We start from the raw sequence: 27,306 nt of genomic DNA on the forward strand, positions 1-27,306 counted from the left end.
AATTGTCTTTTTTTATTCCTTCTTCCTCTTTTTTTTTGTGACACAGTTAAGGCTGTAGTGGAACATCTCTTATCCCCAGTTTCAGGTATCAGGGGCTTCTTGAAGAGAAGCAGTTTCATTCATGCTCGCGTGGCAGTTACCCAGACATGGCAGTGAAAAAATCCCTCTTCACGATGGAACAATGCTCATATAAACCCGTTGAAGACAAATCCCAAGAATACTCGGGCTGGGGTCTATGGGAAATGCGTGCGGTAGCGAAATCAGCCCGTCCTCAACGCGTTAAGACAATGTTCTTGGTAGATGCATGCACATGCACTTTAATCCGTTGAGAATGAGCTGATTTTGCTTAATACCCATTTCCCATAGACACCAAGTATACTAGGAACTGCAGTCTTCAATGGGTTAATTGAACATGCAAGAGGCTGATGAAATATGACTTTATTCAACTCATGTCACCTGTCACTGAATAGTGACATGTTTTTAGCAAATTAGTGTGCTTACAGGAAGAGAGAGAGGGAAGGTTTGAAGCCAAGGGGCAAAATGTTGGATGAGAGCCAGGATTTCTTGGTCAAGCCTGCAATTATGATATGCAGGTCTACTTCAAAGATGACATTTCTTTTTTTAGTCTTTTCTGTATCTTGCCATGTATATCATTCTAATACACATTCTACCATGAAACTTGAGAGACGGCAAAAAGAATATTAACCCATTGATGGCGAGTCGGGAGTATACTCGGGCAGGTGTCTATGGGAAATGTGTATCGTAGCAAAATCAGTCTGTTCTCAATGGGTTAGAGAAAAATTACAATTGACTCATCCCTTTAAAGAGAATGCTCTCTCGGGTAAAGATCTGTCCTTTGAAAAACATGATGAAACACTAGGAGGTGAAAATTTTAATCACCCTTAATTTGAATATCATGTATCCATCATGACCTTGTACGTGTGTGTGTGTGTGGGGGGGGTGTGTATGTATGTATTTATGTGTATAATATATTGGCATCAAAATCTCACTCATGACAAGATATGCACAAAAGCAAACTATGGTGCAGAAGCTGTTGAATAAGTGCCAGCACTAATGCAGAGCTTTGAACATGTTTTGTACATATCTGGACGCATAATGATCTAATGTAGATGTGAAGTGTTCAGCGTGTAGCACTGGGGGCAATGAACATTCATGGAAAGCAACATACATTGACATACATCCTAATATTTTCATGGGTGTTCTTTAAAAGTAAAAAGGAGTGCTAACTCTAAAAATTAACTGTTCCAATAAATTTGTCCCCTTGAATTTGTCCCCATCAATTTATTTATTGTACAAATATGCTAATATCTGCATTTAGTACTATGTAGGCCGTCCAAACTCATTGTGGCATGTGAGCGGGAAGAGTCCATTGAAATACTAGCAAACCCTCTTAACCCATTTAGGATGAGTCCCGAGTATACTCGGGCAGGTGTCTATGGGAAATGCATGTTATAGCAAAATCAAACGGTCCTCAATGGGTTTAAATGAAATAAACACAGATGCAACAAGATTTCACTATTATACGATAGTTTTATAAAATTGTCATTATTTATCCTTATTTGCTTTATTGGTTTGAACAGGATTTCATCATAACAAAAAAAAATGCTCAATGTCCTTACTATCTTGTTTAAAAGGGGGTTTGCCTCTACATCAAGAGTAGACAAGATTGGTTGCTCACTACACAATAGTTTCAGTTTGGCTATGAGCTTATCCATGAAATACAAAGTGTATGCACACAAGCAGATATACCTGTTCCGGAACAAAGCATGAAAAAGGTTGCATGGTCTCCCTGTGTGAGCTTGTATCGGAATAAGCCTCCTAATGTAATATTCATCTATGTAGGAGGAGACATATTAATATATGAATGGTTAAATAGTTAATATTGAATAATGAATATTGAATATTTGCAGGAGTTACATAGGTTTAAATAGCAAGAGGGAGGATGTTCTTTATCAATGTAGTAAAGCACTGTGTAAGAAGTCTTTAGCTCTATCTATATATATATATCTCTCTATCTCTTTATTTATCTATTTATCTATATATCTATGTATCTATGTCTCTCTATATCTATTTTTGTCTATCTCTCCTATCTCTCTCTATCTCTCTCTATTTCTCTTTTTCTCTATCTATCTCTGTCTATCTCTGTCTTTCTCTATATCTATCTGTATCTCTATATCTTTTTTATCTATCTCTTTCTCTCTCTCTTTCTCTCTCTATCTCTCTTTATCTCTCTATCTATCCATCTATCTGTCTCTCTTTGTCTCTGTCTGTTTTGTCTCTCTGTCCATCTGTCTGTATGTCTGTCTCTCTTTCTCTCTCAGACACTGTAATGTATTTTCACTGTCTTTCCTTAAATTTGAAAAAAAAAACTCTCTGTGATAAGCCTAATCCAATAACAGAACTCATTCCATCAACCCATGATATTAATGCTATAGCTCCCACAAACAGACCTTGTCTCTACATCATATCCCAGCATGCCGTGCGCATCACCGCCACGCCAACACGCACAAAGCAAGTGCCTTCACCACAAACAAGCCTACCCTCAAGGTGACCATATAATATTGCTAGTACTGCCGTAGTCGTCCTATTGAAGCAATTAGGAATGGCGTTGTGATGTAACTGAATTGTAACCATCGCGAGAAGGAAATTGTCAATCCGGGCGGGCATACAGATGAAGTGCACTTTTTACTAGGTTGCATGCATTATTATATATTCCATGGCATGAGTATCTGTAGTGTGTACAAAGTTATGACAGATTTGGTAGTACACTGCTTTATAGGAAACTTGTGCTTCTTTAAAATGGGTTTTTGTTGTTGTTGTTGTTGTTGTTGTTGTTGTTGTTGTTGTTGTTGTTGTTATTATTTCAATAACTTTAGTACTGTATCCTTTTTTATAAAGGATGATGATGTTACTAAATGCTACAGTATAACTGTCAGCCATCATATTAGTAATTCCACTTCAACAGACTGCGCTACATGTTATATCACTATTGATGGGGAGGGGATTTGTTGTTGTTGTTGATGTTGTTGTTGTAAATGTAATGTCAAACAGCCACAGGGAGTCAAGGCAAAATAAGTTAAAGGCACATGGTCCCGGTGGTTTAGTCAAATGCGTACGCGGGCGCACGGCGCAAGTTTCCTACAGAGACCTACGCTATCGACTTCTCTTTAGCGCTTATGCTGTGGCCCACTTCCCTGAGTCCGAAGAAGTCCAATCCACAGTAGCCAGTGGTCCGATCACAGTTCTGCTCATGATTCGGCTGAGGGAATGACAGCTTTAGCAGACTTCTTCTGTGATGTCATAATAAGAAACACATATGCACGCACCCTGGTATTACTACAGACTGCGTGATGCGCAGAGAAGACAGCAAAGGCAACGTTACTTAGCAACACCTACCTGCTTTACTCTTGATGACAGCTCAACTTCGGCAATCTTCGTATCAACGCTAACGGTGATCGGCAGTATCATCAACAGTGCCCTCTACACTACCGGGACTATGCGCCTTTAACCCTTTCTATGCCAGTAACTTTGGAAAGTCTGTACAAGTCTACAGGGTTTCCAGTGCCAATAGGCAGTCAAAGCACACAAAGGGTTAAATGAGCTGGAAGAGAGAAGTGAGTGACACATAATCAAAGTCTCATCCCTTAGCGTCTCCATCCTCTCTCCTCTGACGGAGATATATGTGGCTCTCCGGCATTGCCACTGCATGGAGGTAATGAAAATTCGCCGTAATCAGGCACGCAGGAACCGTTGCCTCACATTAGGACGGAATGGCGCACCGTTTTACGCGCCAATGAGAACCAGCATTACTTCAAGGGGGGCGTTTCATCAACGAGTTCGTCGGAGGTTTTCACCGACAAATTTGCTATTAGCCAATCAGACGCAAGGATTTCAATAGCTTTTAACAGTTGTTGGTGTAAATCACTGACAAAAAGTTTCATGAAACACCCCCCAATTAGCTTTCAAGAGCATTTCATGAGTAGGCACAGGCATCTAAAGATGAGCAAGTGTTGATTTTCTTAGCAGCTACAGTGTACATCAAAGCAGACAATTCTCCATTTTACTTTGCAGATATATAGGTGACCCTGCACCACAAAACCAACAAAAAGTCGCCAGACATGGATTTTCAGTTAAGGGCAGATTCTGAAAGAGCAGACTCTAAGCTTTAAAATGATATATAACTCAATTCAAATGGATTCCCCTGACTTACCTTATACTGGAAAGAAAGCACACACTCTGGAAAAGTGTGAACTGAGAAAAGAGGCTTTTGAAGTGCATGGTCTATTCAAGCGCTTATTTTTTACCAAGCTGTGATAGCTGTGCCATGAAAGAGACAAAACACAGGATGTAAACCACCGAAGCAAGAACAGTGAAAGGATTGTCAAATTAAGCTGAAATTAAGCATGTTCTATTAGCACATTCTGTCCATGATTAATGCTAACTTTCAAAGCAGTAGCCTCATCCTTTCAAAAGTTATTAGACTTGAAAGGGAAGAGTCTGCAAAGGATTTCAAGACATGAAAAGCGTTCTCTAAGTCATACCTGATCATTCTACTCTCCCCCCAAAAAGGGTTGTAGAAAAACTGCCAAAAACACACTTTCCCATTCATGTTAAGATACCAAACCCTAAGAATAATGTAGAAGAAGGATAGCTCTTACAGAAAATATGAAAATATCAAGATTGACTTGGTTGAACTATTTCACCTTTTTTGAGTCCTCACTTAAAATCAAGGGGTGCGACTTTTTGTTCATTTTGTGATGCACAGTCACATATGATGTTACTGTGTCCTTTTCATTTGCTAGTAAACACAAGGTGTCAATAACTTACATGATATGCAAAAGATTGAATGGAAAAAAACTTTAGGAATATGTTTTCAAGGTAGGTGAGGGAAGTATTGTTTTAGATAAAGACACAACAATAACTCTCAGGATACATCGAATGTAAGAAAAGCGACTGCTTAAAACTGCTTATCCAATAAAAGTGAGCCAGAGGAATAGAATAAAGTCAAAAAGGGGCCTGACATATTGACCCTATTCTAGCGGAATCTTCATCAGAGGAAAAAAAATGAGCATTTTGCCTCTGACAAATATATTCTGCTCTACAGGAGCAAAGGCTCAGGCCCCATTTGACTCCAGGTTATATGTAAATGTGAATGGGGCCTATCCAGGAATTATCATTTGAATGTGAATGGAGATGGCTCTCCCAGTCCACTCTTGCCTCTTGTACAGGCCTATAGTATACTGTACACATCATATATTTAGCGAGTCTAAATTTTCGCGAACCAGGATTTCCCGACAATTTTGCGAGTATTTAAATATTGGTGATCATGGTGTACAGTACTGAATGGAAAAATGTACAATGTATACATGCACTTCTCATTCATATTGGGATCAGATTCAAATATTTCAGCGCGTCTTTAACTTCGTGACTAGCACCTGACTTGCAAAATTTGCAAAAATATAAACCTGATGAAATATTTGTTGCATACACTAGCCAACTCTATGATGCCAGGATGCACAGCCCATCAGTGCTTGGTGTAGTGCTACAGTGTTGCTTTTGCTTCTGTGGCTTATTTTTTTTTATTTCACTCATCTACACATCATCATGTCATTCGCTTGATTGCCCAGTGAGACAGGGAGAAAATGACAAGGCATGCCCACCACATTTTATGCATCATCAAATTTCATTACCATCTTTTCATCATCATCATCATCATCATCTTCCTCTTCTTCTTCTTCTTCTTCTTCTTCTTCTTCTTCTTCTTCTTCTTCTTCTTCTTCTTCTTCTTCTTCTTCTTCTTCTTCTTCTTCTTCGTCTTCTTCTCCATGTTTACCATCAGTTACCAATAGTATACCATACATGTATGTAAAGATGTACAGCTGTAAAGGTAGAAATATTCATGTTAAATTAATTTCACATTTGGATTGAGGATCTCTTTCTGTAAAGCTCTGCTACGTGGGAAGAGAAGCTTTGCATTCTTTCCCAAGGTTCTGTGTAGGAGGAGGAAAGAAGAACACTACTGTTCATGTGTCAGGATTGCAATATAACTATGTGAAGAGCTATGTCATTGTTCTCCTCGATGGGTGTATAAGACTAGTTTCCATGGAAACAGGTATCAGGGAGACCTTAATTTGCTAATTAATGCAATGTGGGTATGTAGAGGGATGAGGGGTAGGCCTTTACTTCAAGAGGACATGGTTGATTCGTGCCTGCATGATGCATGATGAAGTGGATTTACTACACAGAGTGAAAATGCAGTATACATCACCACGTAGGCAAAACAACAAGTGCCCGTGTCTGGAATGATATAAGTATGTGCCTTCTCAATACGCCACTTGCCTCCCGTGTAGGCCTATGCATGGAGGCCATAGCATGTTTTTCAGATGATTGCAGACAAGAGAAAACGATGCAGTATAATCAATGTCTGGTGGAAATGTCAAGGTCTGTGGGGCAGAAAATTCCCCATATTCTCACCTGTGGGCCGAGTAGGCACAGTGCTCCAGCATCCGCCACCCACTCCCCTTCCCATCCCACCCCACCCCCACCCCGATCGAACTCTCGATTCGGGATTGACTTGACCTTTCTGCTTTATTCATGGCTTGTGGAACAACATTTGTTTGGCGGTAACTGAAGCAGAAGAACCAAGCATTACTGATTGATTTCCACTTATTGATGTCGGACGACGCCAAAAAGAAAGAGGGGGGGGGGGGACAGCGGGCAATGTTGTTTGTAAGATGTGGTTCTACCTGCACTGCTGAAAAACTCACAGCAGATTAAACCTCACGTTTTCAGTCGACCAGTCCGTGGTGGGAATGGGGAAAAAGTCGACACGAAACGATACGATAAGCTTTGGCATATCCGTGGGAATTGTCCAGCGAGCTGCTGTCGATGTAGATCGTGTGCTTATCCATGCAGACATCTGACACCGTTCTCTTATAATTTTGCCCCCTCGCATCGGCCGAAAGCATCCATCGAGGGCGAAGCGCAAATGCTGATTGTATTGATTTGGCAGGCAGTTCTTCAATATGCAGTAGTGGCTGTTGCTTACTTGCAATGATAGGTTGGAGAGGCTGTTACATTGCCTGTAGTTTGATAGTAGCAATGCCACTACACTGACATTAAAGCTGCAACTCATACCACTGCTACTATTACTACTTCTTATCCACCACATATCAACAGCTATTATGATGATTAAAATCAGTTAAACAATAGCTCATGTAAATGCTGAATTCTTATTTAAGCATCATAATTTATTGATCTCCTGGAAGTGCCATATGTACCAAATATATCAAAACTTGGCCTTTCATGGGGATTATGGTCAAACAATACTTAAGTGTGGCAACTAAATATACTGTAAGAATTATTTTATCAAGCATCAAGAAGTAGAAATGCTAAGAGTAGTAAGTGGGACATATATGTACAATTGTGGTGATGACAATGCATATTCATTATTGAACATGCCTTGTAAATCAAGTAAGGTGCTATACAACCAGAAATCATCTACGCACCACTCAAGAAAATACTTGGAGAAATCAACCATTGAGGAATCTTGTTTTGGAGATGCATGAACATGTTTCTATGTACATACTGCATGCTGATATCTTATTCATATCCAATATACATAACATAATAACAACTGTAGCACTAGTGATGATTATGATAATCAAAAAATGATAATAATGCTGATATCACTAATGAAAAGGACAATGACATTTAATGATAAAAATGATGATGATAATGATGATCATGATGCCAATAAAAACAGTAATAATTACAAAGATTTCATTATAATAATGGTAGTTAAGAAAAAGAGGAGAATATAAAAATTATAATCATGACAGTTATGATTCTGATATGGATAATGAGTCCTTGTAAAGTGCCATCTTCACACTAGCTGGGTGCTCAAAGTGCAAGGTTAAATCAGGCATTGATATGCCAACGTATGAGATAGACATGCATTATACAAGGTCCCCTGTTTATTGTCCATGAATACATTCATCAGTGTCTGTATTGGGATGCAATATTTCGCCATGAGTTGATTTGATAAGGGGGCGCGGAAGAGGGGAGAACTCCGTCTGCTAACGTACTCGACCAGTTGCTCAGTTGCTCATGGGAACACTTGTTACCTGCAGAGAATCTCTGGGGCTGTACTGCATCTTTAGCAGGGAAGGGGAAGGCAGAGGTGACAAGTAGAGGGAGGGGTTGAAATATTTCATCAGCATTTGAAGGAGGATTTTACTAAAATAAGAGAAATGTGGCTGTTTATCTCTTTTTATACTTCTGCCGGCTATACCTCCATCATCACGGAAATCATCCAAACATTCTTCTTCTTTTTTTTTTGCTCTGAAGTAAATGTTCCTTTGTAAGTGTGAGATATCCAAACATTAATATGTAAATTCTCGGCTCCATTAACCCGCAGAGGACGAGTCCCAAGTGTACTCACGAAAGTGTCTATGGTAAATGCATGTTGTGGCAGAATCAGCTCGTCCTCAAAGTGTTAACACAACTAGATTATGAATTATGACTTTTCTGTTTCAGAAAGAAGATAAAGAGTTGCAGGGAGATACATATGTCCGATATATATTTCCTTTCCATTCCTATCAATTATTTAAATATTCATTTTTGTGAAATATACCAGTATTATCTGTAGATGTCAAAGTTGAGTAACCAGTGCGTGTTTGTTCAGTATTCCACTAATGCACCGGCCTGAACATTTCATTTCTATTCGATTGCACTCGTTGCGGTTTCTGCCCATCAATCATGATAATTGTAGATTGGATGGCTAGATTTGCTTCAGTGGCATTGGCAGAGTTTATTTGATTTGTTGGTTGTTGTTGTTATTGTTGTCAGTGTGTGTGTGTGTATGTGTGTGTGTGTGTTATTTCTCTATCTTTATATGAGATTAAATCCCAAGCATTTTCCAAGGTCTTCATTAAATATGTGTGTATGTATGTACGGCATGTATGTATGTACTGGCAAGTGCCTCTTGATCAATGGAAATGAAATATTAGCGAAAGCCGGCTTATGCACTCGTCAAAAAAAAAAAATCCTGTCTCCGCAGTGCAATCAGATAATACTGCCTCAATCCATGTGCCTGATTGTGTGTTCAGGCATCAGATCAGCCAATCCACCAAATAATACATTGCTCTAGCCTCTGGACTTATTTTGCCCTTTGGATTACCGGTGTGTGTGTGTGTGTGTGTGTGTGTGTGTGTGTGTGTGTGTGTGTGTGTGTGTGTGTGTGTGTGTGTGTGTGTGTTTTTAATGTAATAACATAGAATAGGCTTGAATGTCAAGGATAATGTATAGGGTTGCAGTAAAATGTTATCATTATTGCAGCCAGGCAAGACTTGTGTATGAAAGCGTGTGGAGTTCATTTGCCATTGTTGTTAATATTGCTGCTGTTTTGATAGCCAACATATCAAAACCAAGGACAATTTACTGTGTATAGTCATTTATGGACAACTTCTGGTTGTATTCTAGGCACCTACACATTACGCATTAAGGAGTAATGTGTTGTTCATTGCTGACAGATTTCATTTTGAAAATCAAAGTTGTTCAGATTTGAACAGTATATAGTAAATAGTAAGCTGTCTTCTTGTGATATAGTGGCCAAAGGAATTAGGATTTGGTATAGCTGAAATTCATGTCTTTGACTCTGCATGATACACAGAAATTGAATACCGTTCAGTCATACAGAAAATCATACTTGAAATGTATCAAAACATTATATTTTACAAATAAATGATAAATATTCTATTTATATGTGACCCTGCACCTCAAAACAAACAAAAAGTCGCCAGACATGAATTTTTCGTTAAGACCATATTCTGAAAGAGCAGAATTTAAGCTTTAAAATTATGTATAACTCAAATCAAATGGACTCTCCTAACCTATCTAAATATTGAAAAGAAAGCAAAAACTCAGGAAAAGTGTGAACTGAGAAAAGAGGCTCTGAAGTACAGTGTCTATTCAAGCGCTTAATCTTTACCAAACCGTGCTGGCTGTGCGATGAATGGGACAAAAAACAGGAAGTAAACCACCAGAGTAACAACAATAAAGGGATTATCAGATTAAACTGAAATTAAAAATGCCTCATTAACACATTCTGCCCATAATCAATGCCAACTTTCAAAGTAGTAGCACTATCCTTTCAAAAGTTATTAGAGTTGAAAGTGAAGAGTGTGGACAAGGTTTTTCAGAAATGAAAAAGGGATTCTAAAGACACACCTAATCACACTATTCTACCAAAAATGTTCAAGATAAACTGCTAAAAAAAAAAAAAAAAAAAACACTTTCCTGCCCGTTTATGATACCAAATTTTAGTATGATGTAAAAGAAGACCCGCTCTTTCAGAAAATATGAAAAAGTCAAGTTCGGCTAGGTTGACCCATTTCACTTATTTTCCGTCCTCACGCAAAATCAGTGTGTGCGACTTTATGTCTGTTTTGAGGTGCACAGTCACATATATTAGTCATAACATTTGTCAAAATATTTGAGCAAATACATTGAAATCAAGAAGGCAGCAATATAATTACATCATATTCAAGAGAGAAAAAAAAAAAGGAGTCTGCCATCTCAAGCAGATGCTTAATAGTTCAGTTCAGTTCATTCAGTTTTAGTTCATTTATTTTCATTCTCATTTTTCTTTCAACAAAACACAACACAGAATAAATCAGGAATTATATCATAGGCATGTGTACATTAGAATGTGCGAAATGAAAATTGACAAATAGGGATATACATACATATCGGCAAAATACTAAGTTATGTTTGTAAGGGATAAAAAGAGAACTGAGAGGTCCACTAAAAAGCAATGCTTGTATATTGTGAATCACTCAAGTGTCCCAGCCTCGGGGGAAAAAAAAAAGAAGACACACACACACACACACACACACACAAAGTGGGCTACTTGCCAATAAAACTTGTTTTGTGCAAACTTAATCAACAAAAGTGATAAGAGTGTAGAAGGAAGGAAAGTGAACATCTGTCAGTGTGCAGAGTGGTGAATTAAAGGGATTGTATAGTTTTGGTTGAGACCTAATTTCAGGTTTCTAACATTTTTTTTTTGGTGAGATAATGAGAAACCTCTTATGAAATATGAAAGAGCATGTAATTCCATGAGGAATTCAACATTTATATGATGAAAATTGGTTTTGAAATGGCAGAGATATCCAAAACAGAGCGATTCTAACAAGTGTGGGACCCACACTTTATTACGATTGCTTTGTTTTACTTTGTTTTTGGATGTTTCAGTCATTCCCAACCCGATTTTCATCAAATAAACTTTGAATTCCTCTTAAAATGGTATGCTCTCTACTACTTCTTAAGTGTTTTCTTGGTATCTTATAAAAGGTTAAAAGCCCAATTCTCATCTCCACCAATACTGTACCATCCCTTGAAGTGAATTGGGTGCAATTTAATGTACTTTTGATATTGTTACTGTATTACACCTCATTCATTTTTCTTCTCTTTTTTGTTCCATCAGTTTGTACATTTTTCCCCTACCCACAATTTTATGTGAAACCTGATATTATAAGGCTTCTAAAAATGTTTCCTCCCTAGGTTTACTGCCTGTTGTGTGACGTACAGTCATATGATGAAATAGGAAATGAGGTTGATGGTTTAGGTTTCCCCCTGTCCATGTCATTCTCCGCCCCAGGCTTACCCCACTCACTACCACCATCCCAGATATGTCATTCACAGCGTACTGTATACGAAAGGTTTACTGCTGGTAATGACAAAGTGAACCCGTTAAAGACTAGTCCCGAGTGAAGGGTTTGTTTGCAAAAACCGATAAGTCCATTTATGAAGATTTTCAAGTACGATCTCTGTCATAAAGTACAAAATAATACCTTTTAAATGATATATTGGTCACTACATATACAGTTATATTTTTTAAGTTATGGTCAAAAGAAGCAAAAATGTTCTTATTATTCTCTTTATTTTTCTTGACCTTTAGTCGCAAATATCTCCATTTGGCAAATATGGACTTATCGGTTTTTGCAAACAAACTCTTCAAGTGTTCTCGGGCAGGGGTGAGTGGGAAATGCATATTATTGGAAACTCAGTCCATCTTAAACGTGTTCATCCGTATGCTTGACAGTTGAAATGTCCTCCGTTGTGTCTCCCAATTTTTTTTTTTTTTTTTTTTTTTGGGGGGGGGGTGGACATGTATGACAAAATACAATATAATGTAAATGGTCGATGGTCTCCTTTGCATAACGCTTTTGCACGTCTCATGCCGTTATGCTGTTTTTTCTTTCTCCACCAGGTCTTGTCTCTTGGCCCAGATGTGCTTCCAGAGTACAAACTCCAATCTCCACGCATCCACAAGTGGACCATACTCCACTACTCTCCGTTTAAGGCCGTGTGGGACTGGGTCATCCTTCTTCTGGTTATCTACACTGCCATCATCACCCCCTACAACGCTGCCTTCCTCCTCAACAGCGAGACCGCCGCCTCGACGACCAAGACGTCGAACACGACCAACTACAGCAGCCCCCTGATCATCATCGATCTGATCGTGGACGTCATGTTCATCATCGACATTCTCATCAACTTCAGAACGACGTACGTGAATAAGAATGATGAGGTTGTATCGCATCCGGGGAAGATCGCCGTGCACTACTTCAAGGGCTGGTTTCTCATCGACGTGGTGGCCGCCATTCCCTTTGACCTCCTACTCTTTGGAACTGATAATGAAAAGGTGAGTCCACATTTCTCTCATCCTTCCTCTTTAGGCACGTTCACACCCAAAAATAATGTTGTTTTCTTCCAAAACCGATTGTGCTTTTTTTTTTGTGGTGAAGCAATGCACAAATACTTGAAACATTTGGGTTTGGAGACACAGAGAATCAGTAATTGTTGTGCTCCCATCAGGATGCAAAAATCAGCCCATTTTGTTTTGTTGGTGTGTGTGTGTGTGGGGGGGGGGGACTCATGATAATTTGCCTCCATTGATGTGTATGAACAGCCTCCAAAAAGATCATATTTTTTTAGTCCCATGATTGAACCACCTGCGCTAGGTTCAGGGAGCCTGGGGTTATGTGCTGGTCATTTCTTACAATGTAGGTATGCACAGTTCAAAAATTTGAAGTGCTTTCTTCTTCTTCTTGTTCTTCTTCTGGTTAAGTCTGCCTCCTTCATAAAGCTGAAGATTCTTGCATGCAGCTGAGTGAGATTTTAGGCCATGTGTGAATACTGGTGAAGACAATGGTTTTTGCAATTTGATCCCAAACCCAATAAGTCTTATGTGTGCATATGGGCCTTTGATACTTTTCTTTACAATAATAGAATGCAGTCTTTGCTGTGAATATCACAACTTTTAACATCTCATCTTCACCCTTCTCCCGTCCTTTCAGTCAACAACACTAATCGGGCTGTTGAAGACAGCTCGACTGCTACGACTCGTGCGAGTGGCGCGCAAGCTGGACCGCTACTCGGAGTATGGCGCGGCCGTCCTCCTCCTCCTCATGGCGACCTTTGCCCTCATCGCCCATTGGCTGGCCTGCATCTGGTACGCCATCGGCTCGGCGGAGCGCAATCGGCTGGAGCACAACATCGGCTGGCTGGACCACCTGGCCAACGAGACTCACCAGTACTACCAGGCCAATGTGACGACCAGCGGGCCCTCGATAAAATCCAAGTACATCACAGCGCTGTACTTCACGTTTAGCAGCCTGACCAGCGTAGGGTTCGGCAACGTTTCGCCGAACACCAACCCGGAGAAGATCTTCTCCATCTGTGTGATGTTGATAGGCTGTGAGTGCAATTAGCAGAGAAAAATGACCTCTTGTGGTAGATGAGAATCATCGAAACAAACAAATATGTGTGGCGCTCCGACAAAATGAGTCATAAGTCGCACGGGGAGTTTTCCCGTAATGAGCCGAAAATGAAGGGGAAGCACTACTCGGGTCGAAATTTTTTTATGACGGATTTTGATTCCTTTATGTTTTATCTGTTTGTACAGAAAATTTCAGCGTGTGAAAATGAGTACAAGTGTCCCAAATCACCGTTTTTCTGAGACAATTTTTTTCGGTTACATTTTTTTCGAACGCTCGCCTTTGCGTTGCGTTTCGCACCTATTGTTCTTGCCAGATCGAGACTCCGCCTCCGTTGCTAGGGTGTATGCTAATGAGGCATTTCTCTTGACCCCTTTGAAGACAAAAACAAAGCATGGTGCGCGCGGCGGCGTCGGCGGCCAAGCGGCGAGGGCTATAGAATTACGCAATAATAGTGAGCTGACCAAGGCTATTGATTGCATGACCAGCGAGTTTCGTTTGATACATGCACTCCATTTCAATGAGTGGTGATTGACATGACGCACAAATCGCACTGAAAAAAATAATTCCAACGAACGATCACGCAAAATTTATGATACTTTATCTATGAGCTAATACAATGATCACATATCGAACTCGAAACCTTTTTTATGCGTGTGTGTACTTTTACAACGGTTATTAATTGGCCTCATTAATGAATTTGTTCAAATAATCATAACTTTCGTTCCCTGGTATGTGACTTGCTGTTTAAAGTTCATCTCTGGAGATATAGTAGGGCCTAAGTTGTCAATTATTCTCGTTTTTATAAAGTCGACAATTTGTGTGATAATTCGCCAAATGTATGTAATGCGTACTATTATTTCCCTGGTTAATGAAACTTATTGCCTTATTACTTATGATGGTTTGGGCCGTGACGGCATGGAGAGAAATAGGAAGACAAACATTATTAATGCCCAGATAGCTCGTGTTCCCTTTGGAGGATATTCTGACTCTAGTCATCTGTGTATTTTTTTAGAAGTAGGACCTATTTGAGAAAGGGACAGAAAGCTGTGTCGCTACTCAAAAGTGTGCTTCTTCATTTTGTTTTGTTTTTTAATCAGAATGTTTGTAATGAAAGTTGTTTGCCGTGTATTGCGTGTAGCTGACATGTGAGAGGTCTAGTCTGCAAAGAATTGGGACAATTGGGTTGGCTAACAGCTTTGCCAAGTAGCAGCGCTAATTGCCCATTGAATTGCGTATTCTGAGGAATTTCGAATGAAAGAACTCGCACGGCAATGTTCACGCCTTGTATCCGAGTAAACCCCGCATCAACGAAGCCTTAAACAATGAAAGGTAAACTTCCTGCTATCAAGGGGTGGATAATCACGCAACCAGTATTCTTTCTTCGCCATTGATAGCAGAATCAATGACGGAATGGAGCAACAGTGTTGGAGGATCGGCATTATGTCTGCTAATTTGTAAAGGAATTTTTCAGTCTCCTTTTGTGTTCAGAACCACAGTCAGTGACGCTAACTTACTCTATCTCCTACAAGCTATCGTTACCATCTTAAAATGTGAATTTTATGAAAGGCTAAAAGTGATCACGGAATCAGTTCTTCCGCGTGACACATGCAGGCTTTTATAATAGCATAGCAAGCTTAAATCGTTTACCTGTATAGAAAGGGCGGGGATACACACTTATCGCAATCATCCGGATTTGAGAGTGATACACTCTACTATACTTTTCTTCATCTTTCCCCCGACAAAGACCATGGTAATTCAAAACAAACAAACAAATAAACAAACAAACAAACAAACAAACAAACAAGCAGTTGATTTATATCAGAACGTAGAGATTTTTTTTGTGTTTCATGTATGTATAGGTCATCTCTTGATGTATAGTAGGCATTTGTTGTCGTTTTTACAGCGTTTCCTAATAAATGCCTATAGCGAAAACCCAACAAAACTTCTATCAAGGAGGGAAGGGAACTTAAATTTAAATATCACATAGTTTACAGAAATCAGACATGTAAATAAAGCAATCATATACATCCGCACGGCCGATTGTAATCTCTTACTATGATTATCAAACATGATCGCCTGCATTTACGTGCTTTTTTCTAATTTCTTGAACTTTGCCTCATTTTCTCTCTTTTTTTTAACAATTGCTCGAAACATTTAAAAATCGTAACACAGTCTGCTATCCCACAACATAATATTCCATTTGATTTGTCACTTATTGTTGGTCGGGTGACGCCAAATGTTGGAATCTCGAGCGATGATACACGGCATTTTGTTTGTTGGTTTTCGTCTCTTTGCTCAAACGAATTTTGACTACGATTACAAGACATAACTGATGGTTTACAGAAGTGATCATCAATTCAGTAAGGATTAGTCAAGTCATGAATTCACTTTACCCATCATGACTGTCTAATCGAACTACGACATTGTTTGGGTAACCGCGCCTTTTTATTCTCATAGTTCAAACTAATTCTTGACATAATCAAAACAAATAATTCTTTATTAAATTTCTCAAAATACTCAATAGACGGCCTAAGTCAAAACTTTCTACAAAGATTGCCTATACGGCAATCTTTACTAGCCTAAACAAGTTTTCTAGAGCTATCAGTTCCCCCCAATGACAATGACTTCGATCGCGTTTTGAACTTGTATCGAACTACTTTCAAAACAGCTATTACCTTTGTAGTTCGATTAATAAACCAGTCTTTTGAATTCATAACCAACATTCGTAATCGTAACAATACAGTAACATAGTACTGCATGTCAATAAAAGTTGGCAAATGTAAATGCTATAATAGTAGCGCAAAAAAAAAAAAAAAAATGAGTAACGATTATCTTCATACATTCTAATTCCTAGTGATGTCGCTACGAAAATGACACATGGTTTGGTTCAAGCAAATAAAAGTAAAAAGGAATGGGATATACTTCTAATGATAGTACCACGCCGTACAATGCATTTCACTGTATTTTGTAACATTTGGTTACGTTTCTGTGCGCTTTACGTATACGGAAAATAAAAGGCAGATTGGTGCTATTAACATGCTAACACGCAACGCATTCAAAATGTTTTTTGAAATACACCATATACAATATAATGTTTTAGTATACGGTTTGAAACTTTGAATTTGCGAGTCCTTTATGAAATTATGATCAGGGTTATTACATTATCAAGCAAAAATTAAAGTATTTAGGGATTCGGATTTGCGCAGGAGACTAACAGTGCTATATATGGCGATCGTTCGCGACAGAGACAATCCTCTTCAATAGATATACAATGTAATTCTGTTTTCATGAATTGAAAGAGAAACGAAAAGAAGTCAACTTTTTAACTTCATTTAGCTTTCTCACCAATTGAACTTGATTTGATCTGCCATGCATGATATCGCTGTGTGCTCTATTAATTATATTAAATCATTTAATCGGCGTGATTGTTTTTATGCAGAATATCACAGGTAAGTTTAATTCATTGAAGTTCATAATGTTTGTACATATGGCGTGTTCGTTGTTTTCTATTTTCATTTTTATAATATATCACGTGTCCATTATCTGATTCTGACCACGAAAATATGGCGACTGTTTAAATGCGGAGCATGTACTGGAAAACTGTAATGTCTCCTGCCAGTATAGACAAACTAATTTCTAGTCTATCCCCGCTTAAAATTGAAATGAAATTGAACAAAAAACAAAAAACAAAACGAAGTTCGACTTTCAGTAGATTTCAACCGTTTTGTATAGTGCCTGATTCATGTAATGGACACAATTCTTTAGCACATAAGCAATCACACAACTTTCGTGAATAGATGTGTCTTAATGATTGCATCTCATGGAAGAAAACTCGTCTCCTTGCCTGAATTTTAGCTTCTTCCTGTTCAAGCTCCCGTGAAAGAAATAGTTGAACATCAATCGCAATCATTAAGAGAGGCACATCCTTAGAAATAAGCACAGGAGTACTGAGACACACTACGAAATAAAAACGGGCCTTTTATCGCTATTGACAACGCATGACATTGAAATGCTTTTTTTTTCCTTGGGGGAGGGGGGTAATACAATTGATTATTCTGAAGGTTCGTTAATCACACAATGAAATATGGTTTGCTATTAGCTTAGGTTCGTTAACAAGAAAATTAAATGCGGTTCCTTTCCGGTAGTTCCTTTACCCGAAAGTAATCAAGCAATCATTTTTTTTTCTGATAAGGTTTGTGAATACAAAACGAAGTGAAGAAGACCTAAGTATTAATTCCGAATATTTTTCAGTATTATTATTTATGATCCACTTCTCAAACGCAGAAAGATTGTAACTGCACATGTGATGTAAAAAAAAAAAAAAAAATCCGCTTAAGCTACAAGTTAATTGTTTTTTATATGCTATGCTATTAGAAAAGTGACTGAGAATCATTGTAAACCCAACGTGAAGCTGTCAAGCCTACATCAACCTTTGCTTCTGATACTTCTGATAAGCGATAATTACTGTGCACGCAACGCCTATAAAGGAAATGTGCCTTTAATATGGCGGGAATTCATAATGTTACGGCTGTATACAGCTGCAGCAGAAAAGACGCGAAAGCAGTTTTTGATGCTCTGCAACATTACGACCATGTGCGTAATTTGAGGGTTTTAAGTACACGCAAAGAACACGATCTCAAAAGACGACTATCGTTAATCAACTTCATTGACTTTTTCTACCGATGCTGTCTTTTGAACCCCCGCTTAGAATAGGTTCTCAGGTTCTATTTAATAGGTATTGGTACTTGCTAAACGCATCCTCTTTAGTTTCCATTGACAACAACATGGGAGGAGAATGGAAGCGATGAACGCCCTCGCTAAAAGACGCTTCTCGTAAGACGCATTGCGTGCCCGCCTACAATAGGTTCTCAGGTTCTATTTAGGTATTGGTACTTGCTAAACGCATCCTCTTTAGTTTCCATTGACAACAACATGTATGAGAGGAGAATGGAAGCGATCAACGCCCTCGCTAAAAGACGCTTCTCGTAAGACGCATTGCGTGCCTTCTTTTCTTTCTACTGTTTCCTATTGTTTGTGAGTTAAAAATTGCGGCAAACCACAACGCAGCCGACACACAACGCGTACCGACTCATTCATGCGGCAGCAGCGGCACGGACACAAACGCGCCGAAGTTTACATTCGGGCTGCCGTATTGGTCAGAATCGTTAATGATAGACCTGTCCTGCGATTGGTTGATTATCTTACATACCCAAGCTATCGCCTTATACGGTAGTGCGTGCGATGGAGCGTAAACGCCGTCGCTAAGCAGGACAGTTGTATTGTTTCGTCCCGTGAAAGAAACAGGTTGTGAACATGAACATAGCCTGAACTTTGAGAGCGATTTTCTCCGTTATTTAGAAAATCAACTGACATAACAAACGTGGTTAATATTCGTTTTTATGATCTATAGGGATGTCGAAATGAGTTGTATTACATATCAGTGTAAAGCTTAGAGTCTGTAGAATTCACTTATAGGCATAACTACGATTTCATTTTTTGCGACTTTTGACTCATTCCGACGGAGCGCCACACATATACAACTGATATTACACTGTACAGATGTAGGTCATAGTTAGAAGAGGCTTGTGTTGAAATGCATTCTCCTGTAGCTGGTAAAAACTTTCCATGAAAGCAAAGTGCTTGTTAGCCCTGAAGTTACACACATAGGCACTTAAGGTGTGTCTTCATCAGACTGAGGTTCAAACTCGTGGGCTGTTTTGCAGTTTTAGGAAAATACCCTGATATTACAAATGTGAGTCTTCATAAGCTCAAAAACAGCCTGCTTGAGAAATTAGCCCAAAATCAATCAACGTATGAGTACTTTGCATCATTACTCAGCTCAGCGCACAGTTCAAAAGTGTTTTCCCCAGTATGATGGGATCAAGAATATTTTGGGATGATGGGGACACAATCCAAATAGCATGCTAATTCATAAATATATCATTTACAAGCTAGATCAAGAATTTTGGGGAAAATTTTTCTGATCAAATAGTGCGTCATTTGCGTCTTTATTGCACAAATAGCAGCCGGGCTAATTTGACATCAGGCTAATTTCCTTACTACAAAATGCCACGCTATTTGAAAACTTTGGACCAATGAAGACAGGCCTTTAGGTAACATTCTTTAGCTGAGCTTTTTCAACAGCATTCAGTGTTTTATCCAAAATTGAATTAGTAGTAGATAAGCAAGCCCACTCAGGTATAGTAGTGTGCCTCAGTCAGACAAAAAAGTCATAGTGACACTACAGGAATTTAGGGGAATCACTATAATCTTGACTGAGGAAGCACTCCAGCATGCATGATAATCAGCAAACTAAAGTATTGTAAGATTTGACCATGACACAAATTGTTCATTTTGAGAGATGTAAGTTGAGCAGGAATAAGTTCAGAGTGTCCATATAATATACATCTCACAAGGTACCATTTCTGATGTATGTGTATAGTTACATTCTGAACGATAACTTTGCCACGATGATCCCGACTCCTTCCCCCCTCAGCTCTGATGTATGCCAGCATCTTTGGTAACGTTTCGGCGATCATCCAACGCCTCTACTCCGGCACGGCCCGGTACCACACCCAGATGCTGCGGGTCAAGGAGTTCATCCGCTTCCACCAGATCCCCAACCCCCTACGGCAGCGCCTGGAGGAATATTTCCAGCACGCCTGGTCCTACACCAACGGCATCGACATGAATATGGTAGGCGGGGCATAGGAGATGAGTTGCGGGGGGGGGGGGGGGGGGGGGGGAGGGGGGGAATGGAGCAGGGAGGGTAAAAAGATTTGCCAGGAGTGCAGAGTATTGTGTGCATTTACACATTCACTCACAAATACACACATTCATTCACGAGAGACGCATACAGAGATAGAAAGATAGATGAGAGAGTTATAAAATAAAGAGAGAGAAAAATATGCAATACATACAGATATATTTATTTGTTTATCTACATGCTTATCTATTTATAGATGGATAGATAGATAGATAGATAGGCAAATTTGCATAGCTAGCTGGGTAGATAGATATATAGATACATATATGCATACACATGTAGGCAGACTTATAGACACATGTAGGGAGATACACGTATGGTCTGGAAAATCTCAAGGCAGATAATGTTAGATTGTCTCTACAGTTGCACTGGAGTGACAAATTATTGATATGTTCCTATGCCTGATAAAACTTGTAATCAGGCACAAACAATGCAAAGTTTTTTTCAAAGATTTGACCATGCATTCCCTCAAAACCCCGCGAAATTGTGATAATGTCCTTCTGGTTTTCAGCCAGTGATATACTCTCTGCCTGTGTGCTGTAGGCCTATAATGTAGAGAATGTACAGTAGAGAGGGGTAAAGAGATGAGTGTTAGTGTGTGACTGGTAACTGGGTGTGGTCAAAACCTGTTTCCGTATACATGGGAAACTCACTGCTTACTCCCGAGAGCTCCAATGTAGCAAACGCAGTAATTGATTCCAATGTAACCCTCTCTAGCACACAGTGTTAATTGATGATGACTTTTGTATATTATCTGGTTCAGATAAACCCATCATTCAGAGGGCAGTTTTAGTCAAAAGGTGTTAGAATGCATAGAATCTGTCTTGCCACGACGGTGTCCAGCAAACCTAGTGACCGGCCCCTTGCTACAGTATGTACATGCACACCCTGGGGCTTGTGGGCGGTCAGCTCTCAGAATTGCATGAGCTTCCGAGGGGGCTCAAGTTTCACGTCCGCTGCCACGTCTTGGAGATTTCTCCCTGAGAGTTGGTTTCCGCTCCATTTGACCCTTTCAGGAGTGCGTCATCCCCAGATTAGAATACTCATCTTTCCTCCAACCACCCTCCTCCACCACATACACACACATACACACAGACACCTGTAGGGACTTGCAAGGGAAAAAGGTGAGACAGACAGACATACATACATACACACAGACAGGGAGAGTATTGGGTGCAGAAAAAGCGAAAGAGTGTATTTGTGACAGAGGGAGAGAGTTTCGAGTGCTAGACTTAATCCTCATGTGTTATGCATGGAGCGCAGAACCTGTGAATGGCAAGGAGAGAGAGTGGCATAAATAAGCAGTGACAGAGATATACACTGTATACAGACAGACAAACAAACGGACAGGGCGGTGAGTTGGCTCAGTCAGTAGCGCGTCTGCCTCACGATCACGCGGCCCGGGTTCAAACCCGAGTCTGGACTGAGCAATGTTGTGTGTAAGCATACCGTCCCCTCTAGCAAGAGGCAAAACACTCTGTCCCTCAGATAGGACATAAAATGGAGGTCCCGTGTATGAGAGAGTAACAACTCAAGCACGTAAAAGATCCGGCTTCATTCATTCATGGCAAAGAGCAGGGTGTTTAACCCGGTGAAGTGGTCCCACCTCGCATCCAACTGGACCCCATGGAAGACCAGCTTAACGTAGCTGAATATGGGCTATCCAGCCATCCTCTCAGATGGAAACAACAAACAAACAAACAAACACAGAGACAGCCTGTGTCAGGACGGAGATTCTTGGAGGTGGAATAAACAGATAGATGGATATACACATGTACCGTATGTCCAAAAAAAAAATTAGAACGGGACCCTCCGCAATGATATCTCTAAAAATAGTGAATCAATCCAAATACAAATTCAGGGTATGAAACTATAACTCATTTTCCACATCTTGCAGAAAACCCCATTTGATTTGCTTCAGTGGTCAAAGAGAAATGAGGAATTTTGTAGAGGATGTCAAAGATCTCTTCCCTCCAAGTTCTGTCTATTGTGTTCACACACAAAAGCATTGAAGTGCTAAACTTGGAAGAATCAGACTCAAGACATGCTTTACAACATTCCACATTTCTCTGTGACTGCTTAATCAAATTGAATAGGTTTTCTGCAAAATAGAGCTGAGATGTCATATTTTAAGACCCTGAAGTAGCATTTAGACAGTTTGATCATATTGGGTGTTATCAATGCAAAAATTTGATTGTAATTTTTTGGGGGACATACTGTACAATGTATATAGTCGGATTGGCAGACAGAGGGATGGTCAGATGAATAGACAGACAAACAGATAAATGGCTGGATAGATGAACAGATAGATAGATAGATAGATAGATAGATGGATAGATAGATAGATAGATAGTTTGAAATGGGTAGATAGATAGATAGGTAGGTAGGTAGATAGATACGTGTAGATAGATAGGTGGATGGATGGATACATAGATGCATGGATGGATGGATGAATAGATAGATACAGACAAGTAAATAGATTTTATAGATAGATAGGTAGGTATGTAGATAGATAGATAGATAGATAGATAGATAGATAGATAGATAGATAGATAGATAGATAGATAGATAGATACACGTAGATAGATAGAGAAATAGATGGATAGACGATTAAGGGAGAGGGAGAGAGAGAAAAAAAATCAAATGGACTTGTTCATCAACAGGTTATAAATTCAATTCATTCATGTTACCAGGGACATATCAATAATGAGTGCCCATGAAATATTCATCACGGCTTGTTAACTTGACGTCCGCATAATCTGAAATGGAGACAGTATGTTTTCAATGCAATCCGACTGCCATTTCGATTCAAAAGAGCAAGGAAAAATTATTTATGAGGCCAAAACAGGTGCAGATGGCTGCACATTGATTTTTTTCTTTTTTAATTTGATTTAGGGCTGGCAAGATTCGGGCTTTGTCTTCATATTCATAATCATACATAATATATGAACTCAGTTTCGCCTAAGTCACCCTTGCACAAGTCAAGAACTTGGTCATGTTGAAGAAAAATTCCACCTGGGATGGAAATGAACATGTGTTAATACCATTCTGTAAGTTGAAATTCACCATTAGGCTGAATGATATTCTTTGGTCCTCATGTTATCTCAAAATTAGGTTTAACGTACTCTATGTATCACTAGAGTTCTATGAGGTTGATTAAGTCGTAATCAGAAAATAAATGTTTGGCAGCTTTTTCTGTTTTTTTCAGTTATGAATCACACAGAAATGTACTCAGTCTTCAGTAAGTGTTTAAGTCAATTTGTATTTTTATTGTCTTTATTATTTTTAGTAATATTCCTATTATTACAGTTACCATTATCATTACCATTCTTGTCTTTTTATTATCATCATCATTACTACTACTACTACTGTTGCTGCTCTTATTCTTCATGCAATCATCATTTTTGTTGTTTTTATCATGATTATCATCATCATTAGTAGTAGTAGTAGTGGTATTTTTAGTTCTATTTGGACTTCATTCAAACTGAAAGCATCTGAGCTCAAGTTCACATTGAGCTTTGCAGAATAAACCATTCAAGGCAAACCTTATTTGATAATCTCTCCCTCAAACAAATAGAGTTGGTTGATCATGAGGCTATAACAGTGTGTCAAAAATACAAAAGTTTGGCATCAACCTTTCTCTGCACCCCACCCTCCCCCCCCCCCCCCAGGTCCTGAAGAGTTTCCCTGAGTGTCTGCAGGCCGACATCTGCCTCCACCTGAATCGCAACCTCCTCAACAACAGTCCCGCCTTCAAAGGCGCCAGTCCCGGCTGTCTGCGAGCCTTGTCCATGAAGTTCAAGACGACCCACGCACCGCCCGGCGACACGCTCATTCACCGCGGGGATGTACTGAGGGCGCTGTACTTCATTTCGCGAGGCTCCATCGAGATCCTGCGGGACGATGTGGTGCTGGCCATTCTCGGTACGTATCACTGTTTAACCCCTTCTGTGCCCGTGGTCTTTGGACAATGCATGTGTAAAGCCCTATGGGGTTTTCTGTGCCAATCTTGAATCAAAGCTCACAAAGGGTTAAAGAGAATTGCATTTGTTTCAAACCTTAAGCCTCTTTAGTCCACCACCTGAAAATGAAAATGGAAGTTCATGTCCCCCCCCCCCAAAAAAAAAAAAAAAAAAAAGTGGCTGAAGGCGGTGACTGAGCTAGCCTTGATTCATCATCTGTCTCTAACACAAAATTGTATCATCTTCCAATCATAAATACAGACACAATGTACCCCAATGCAGTAAATATGATATAAATGGTTTTTGTCTAGTGTTGTATATTTACTTTGATCTGTCCAAGTTGTGTGTGTGTGTTGTATGCTTTCTCAGCCATTTGTGATTTTGTACTAGAAAAAGAATTTTTCATATTTTTGTACTTGATGAACAAAGTTGAGTTGAATCGTACAGATTACAGACTACAGATGAATTTAATGAAATATCCTTCATATTAAGATTGACTGAATAGATATTTTCAGTTTGTGCATAAAATAAGGTATACCATTATGCCTAAATCAATCCCGTATGGTTCTCCAATGCAGGCAAGGATGATGTCTTTGGAGAAAATATCGCAGAGAGTCAAACTGTTGGGAAGTCTAAGTGCAATGTCAGGGCGTTGACTTACTGCGACCTCCACAAGATCTTGCGCGATGACCTCTTGGAAATCCTGGAGATGTACCCCGAGTTCTCAGAGCAGTTCACCAAGAACTTGGAGATAACCTTTGAACTTCGAGATGTGAGTGTTTTGTTTTCTGAATGCTAAGCTTTTCCCCCAGGCTTTTCCATGTTTGATAAATGACACGCTATTGCCGTACAAGTCTAGTTACCGATAGTGATTTGCCATCAATGAAGTTGACATGTGTCAGAAAATTGTAATTGCCTGCATTACAAGAAATCAGCAAGCATGACATTTCTCCATCATCATGTTGGAATCAAGGAGAAATGCCATGCTGAGAGAAAAAGATGCTCTTCGTTTCTTTTTTTATAATTGTAGTAAGAATCTAAAAAACAAATTAAATTAAACTAGTAATAGTAATAATGAAAACAACAGCAACAACAATATTTATATTGATAATGATAGTAATGGTAATGATGGTGATGATGATGATGATAATAATGATGATAATGATAATAATGATAGTAATGACAATAATGATGATTATAATAATAATAATAATAATGATAATAATGATGATAGTAATAATAGTAATAACAATAATGATAATGATGATAATAATAATAATAATAATAATAATAATAATAATAATGATGATAATGATTATAATAATGATGATAATGATGATAATAATAATAATAACGATAATGATAATGATGATAATGATAATAATAATGATGATAATGATAATGATGATGATAATAATAATAATAATAATGATGATAATGATGATAATGATGATAATAATAATGATGATAATGATATGATGATAATAATAATAATACAATTTTCCTTTTCTCTTGAGCAGGAGCAGGCATCCAAGCACCATGAGGAGATGATGCAGAAAACCAAAGTGGCAGAGACCGTCATCCTGGACGAGAGAGACAAAACCAACGATTTTAAATACCAACAAAAAGGTGGGAGCAGTGAGATTGCAGTGTATATCTTAGTTTATATCATTGTGGATTCTTTTTTCATATTTATATTTCATTTCATCTATTTTCCATATCTGAATAATGCTAAATGATTACAAAGTTAGCAAGAGCCTTTTGTATAGTACCGTATGTCCCCCAAAAAAATACAACGGGACCCTCCGCAATGATATCTTGAAAAATGGTGAATCAATCCAAATACAAATTCAGGGTATGAAACTATAACTCATTGCCAACATCTTACAGAAAACTACATTCGATTTGCTTCAATGGTCAAAGAGAAATGAGGAATTTTGTAGAGGATGTCAGGAATCTCTTCCCTCCAAGTTCCGTATATTGTATTCACACACAAGATCATCGAAGTGCTAAACTTGGAAGAATCAGACTCATGACATGCTTTACAACAATCCACATTTCTCTGTGACCGCTTAACCAAATCAGATGGGGTTTTCTGCGAAATAGAGGTAAGATGTTATATTTTAAGACCCTGAAGTAGCATTTAGACAGTTTAAAGGGGAAGGCTAGTAACTGATCAGTGGGAATCAGTGGAAATGCTGGGGGATGATTGTTCCAATCCTTATGGGATTCATTCAAGAGTTCATTGTATATCTATTGTTGTGTGAAAATGATTTGCTTCAGAATGGTCTCATATTCAAGTAATGTGCAGTTTAATGCTTCCAGGTTAGCGTCCCTGGTCAGTGACGGAGCATTAATCTGCACATTACTTGAATATGAGACCGTTCTGAAGCAAATCATTTTCACACAACAATAGATATACAATGAACTCTTGAATGAATCCCATAAGGATTGGAACAATCATCCCCCAGCATTTCCACTGATTCCCACTGATCAGTTACTAGCCTTCCCCTTTAATCATATTGGGTGTTATCAATGCGAAAATTTGATTGTAATTTTTTTTTTTTTTTTTTTTTTTTTTGGGGGGGGGGACATACTGTAGATTATAAGACCTTCTACAATGATGATGAACATCTTCCATACTGAAGACCTTCTGTGTTTGTCATTCATGACTGTCACTAAAAATGAACCATTCCAGAAGAACTTTCTGTTGATGTCAGTATGAATTAGTACACAACACTGTTCTCATTTGCAACACACACCTCATTAT

At 38.9% G+C, this 27,306-nt stretch overlaps 1 protein-coding gene across 1 annotated transcript in view; it reads left to right on the top strand.

Moving 5' to 3' along the window:
- The window catches only part of LOC140244063 (voltage-gated inwardly rectifying potassium channel KCNH6-like), a 241,369-nt gene that overhangs the window by 208,003 nt on the left and 6,060 nt on the right, over positions 1–27,306 (top strand). Inside the window, exons 8-13 of the mRNA XM_072323713.1 lie at positions 12,296–12,730; positions 13,386–13,785; positions 20,305–20,504; positions 24,246–24,498; positions 25,115–25,308; positions 26,057–26,165. Coding sequence (XP_072179814.1) covers positions 12,296–12,730; positions 13,386–13,785; positions 20,305–20,504; positions 24,246–24,498; positions 25,115–25,308; positions 26,057–26,165 — 1,591 coding nt within the window. The remainder of the gene's footprint in view (positions 1–12,295; positions 12,731–13,385; positions 13,786–20,304; positions 20,505–24,245; positions 24,499–25,114; positions 25,309–26,056; positions 26,166–27,306) is intronic.

Source organism: Diadema setosum, chromosome 20 (genome assembly GCF_964275005.1).
Source record: "Diadema setosum chromosome 20, eeDiaSeto1, whole genome shotgun sequence".
Lineage (NCBI taxonomy): Eukaryota > Metazoa > Echinodermata > Echinoidea > Diadematoida > Diadematidae > Diadema > Diadema setosum.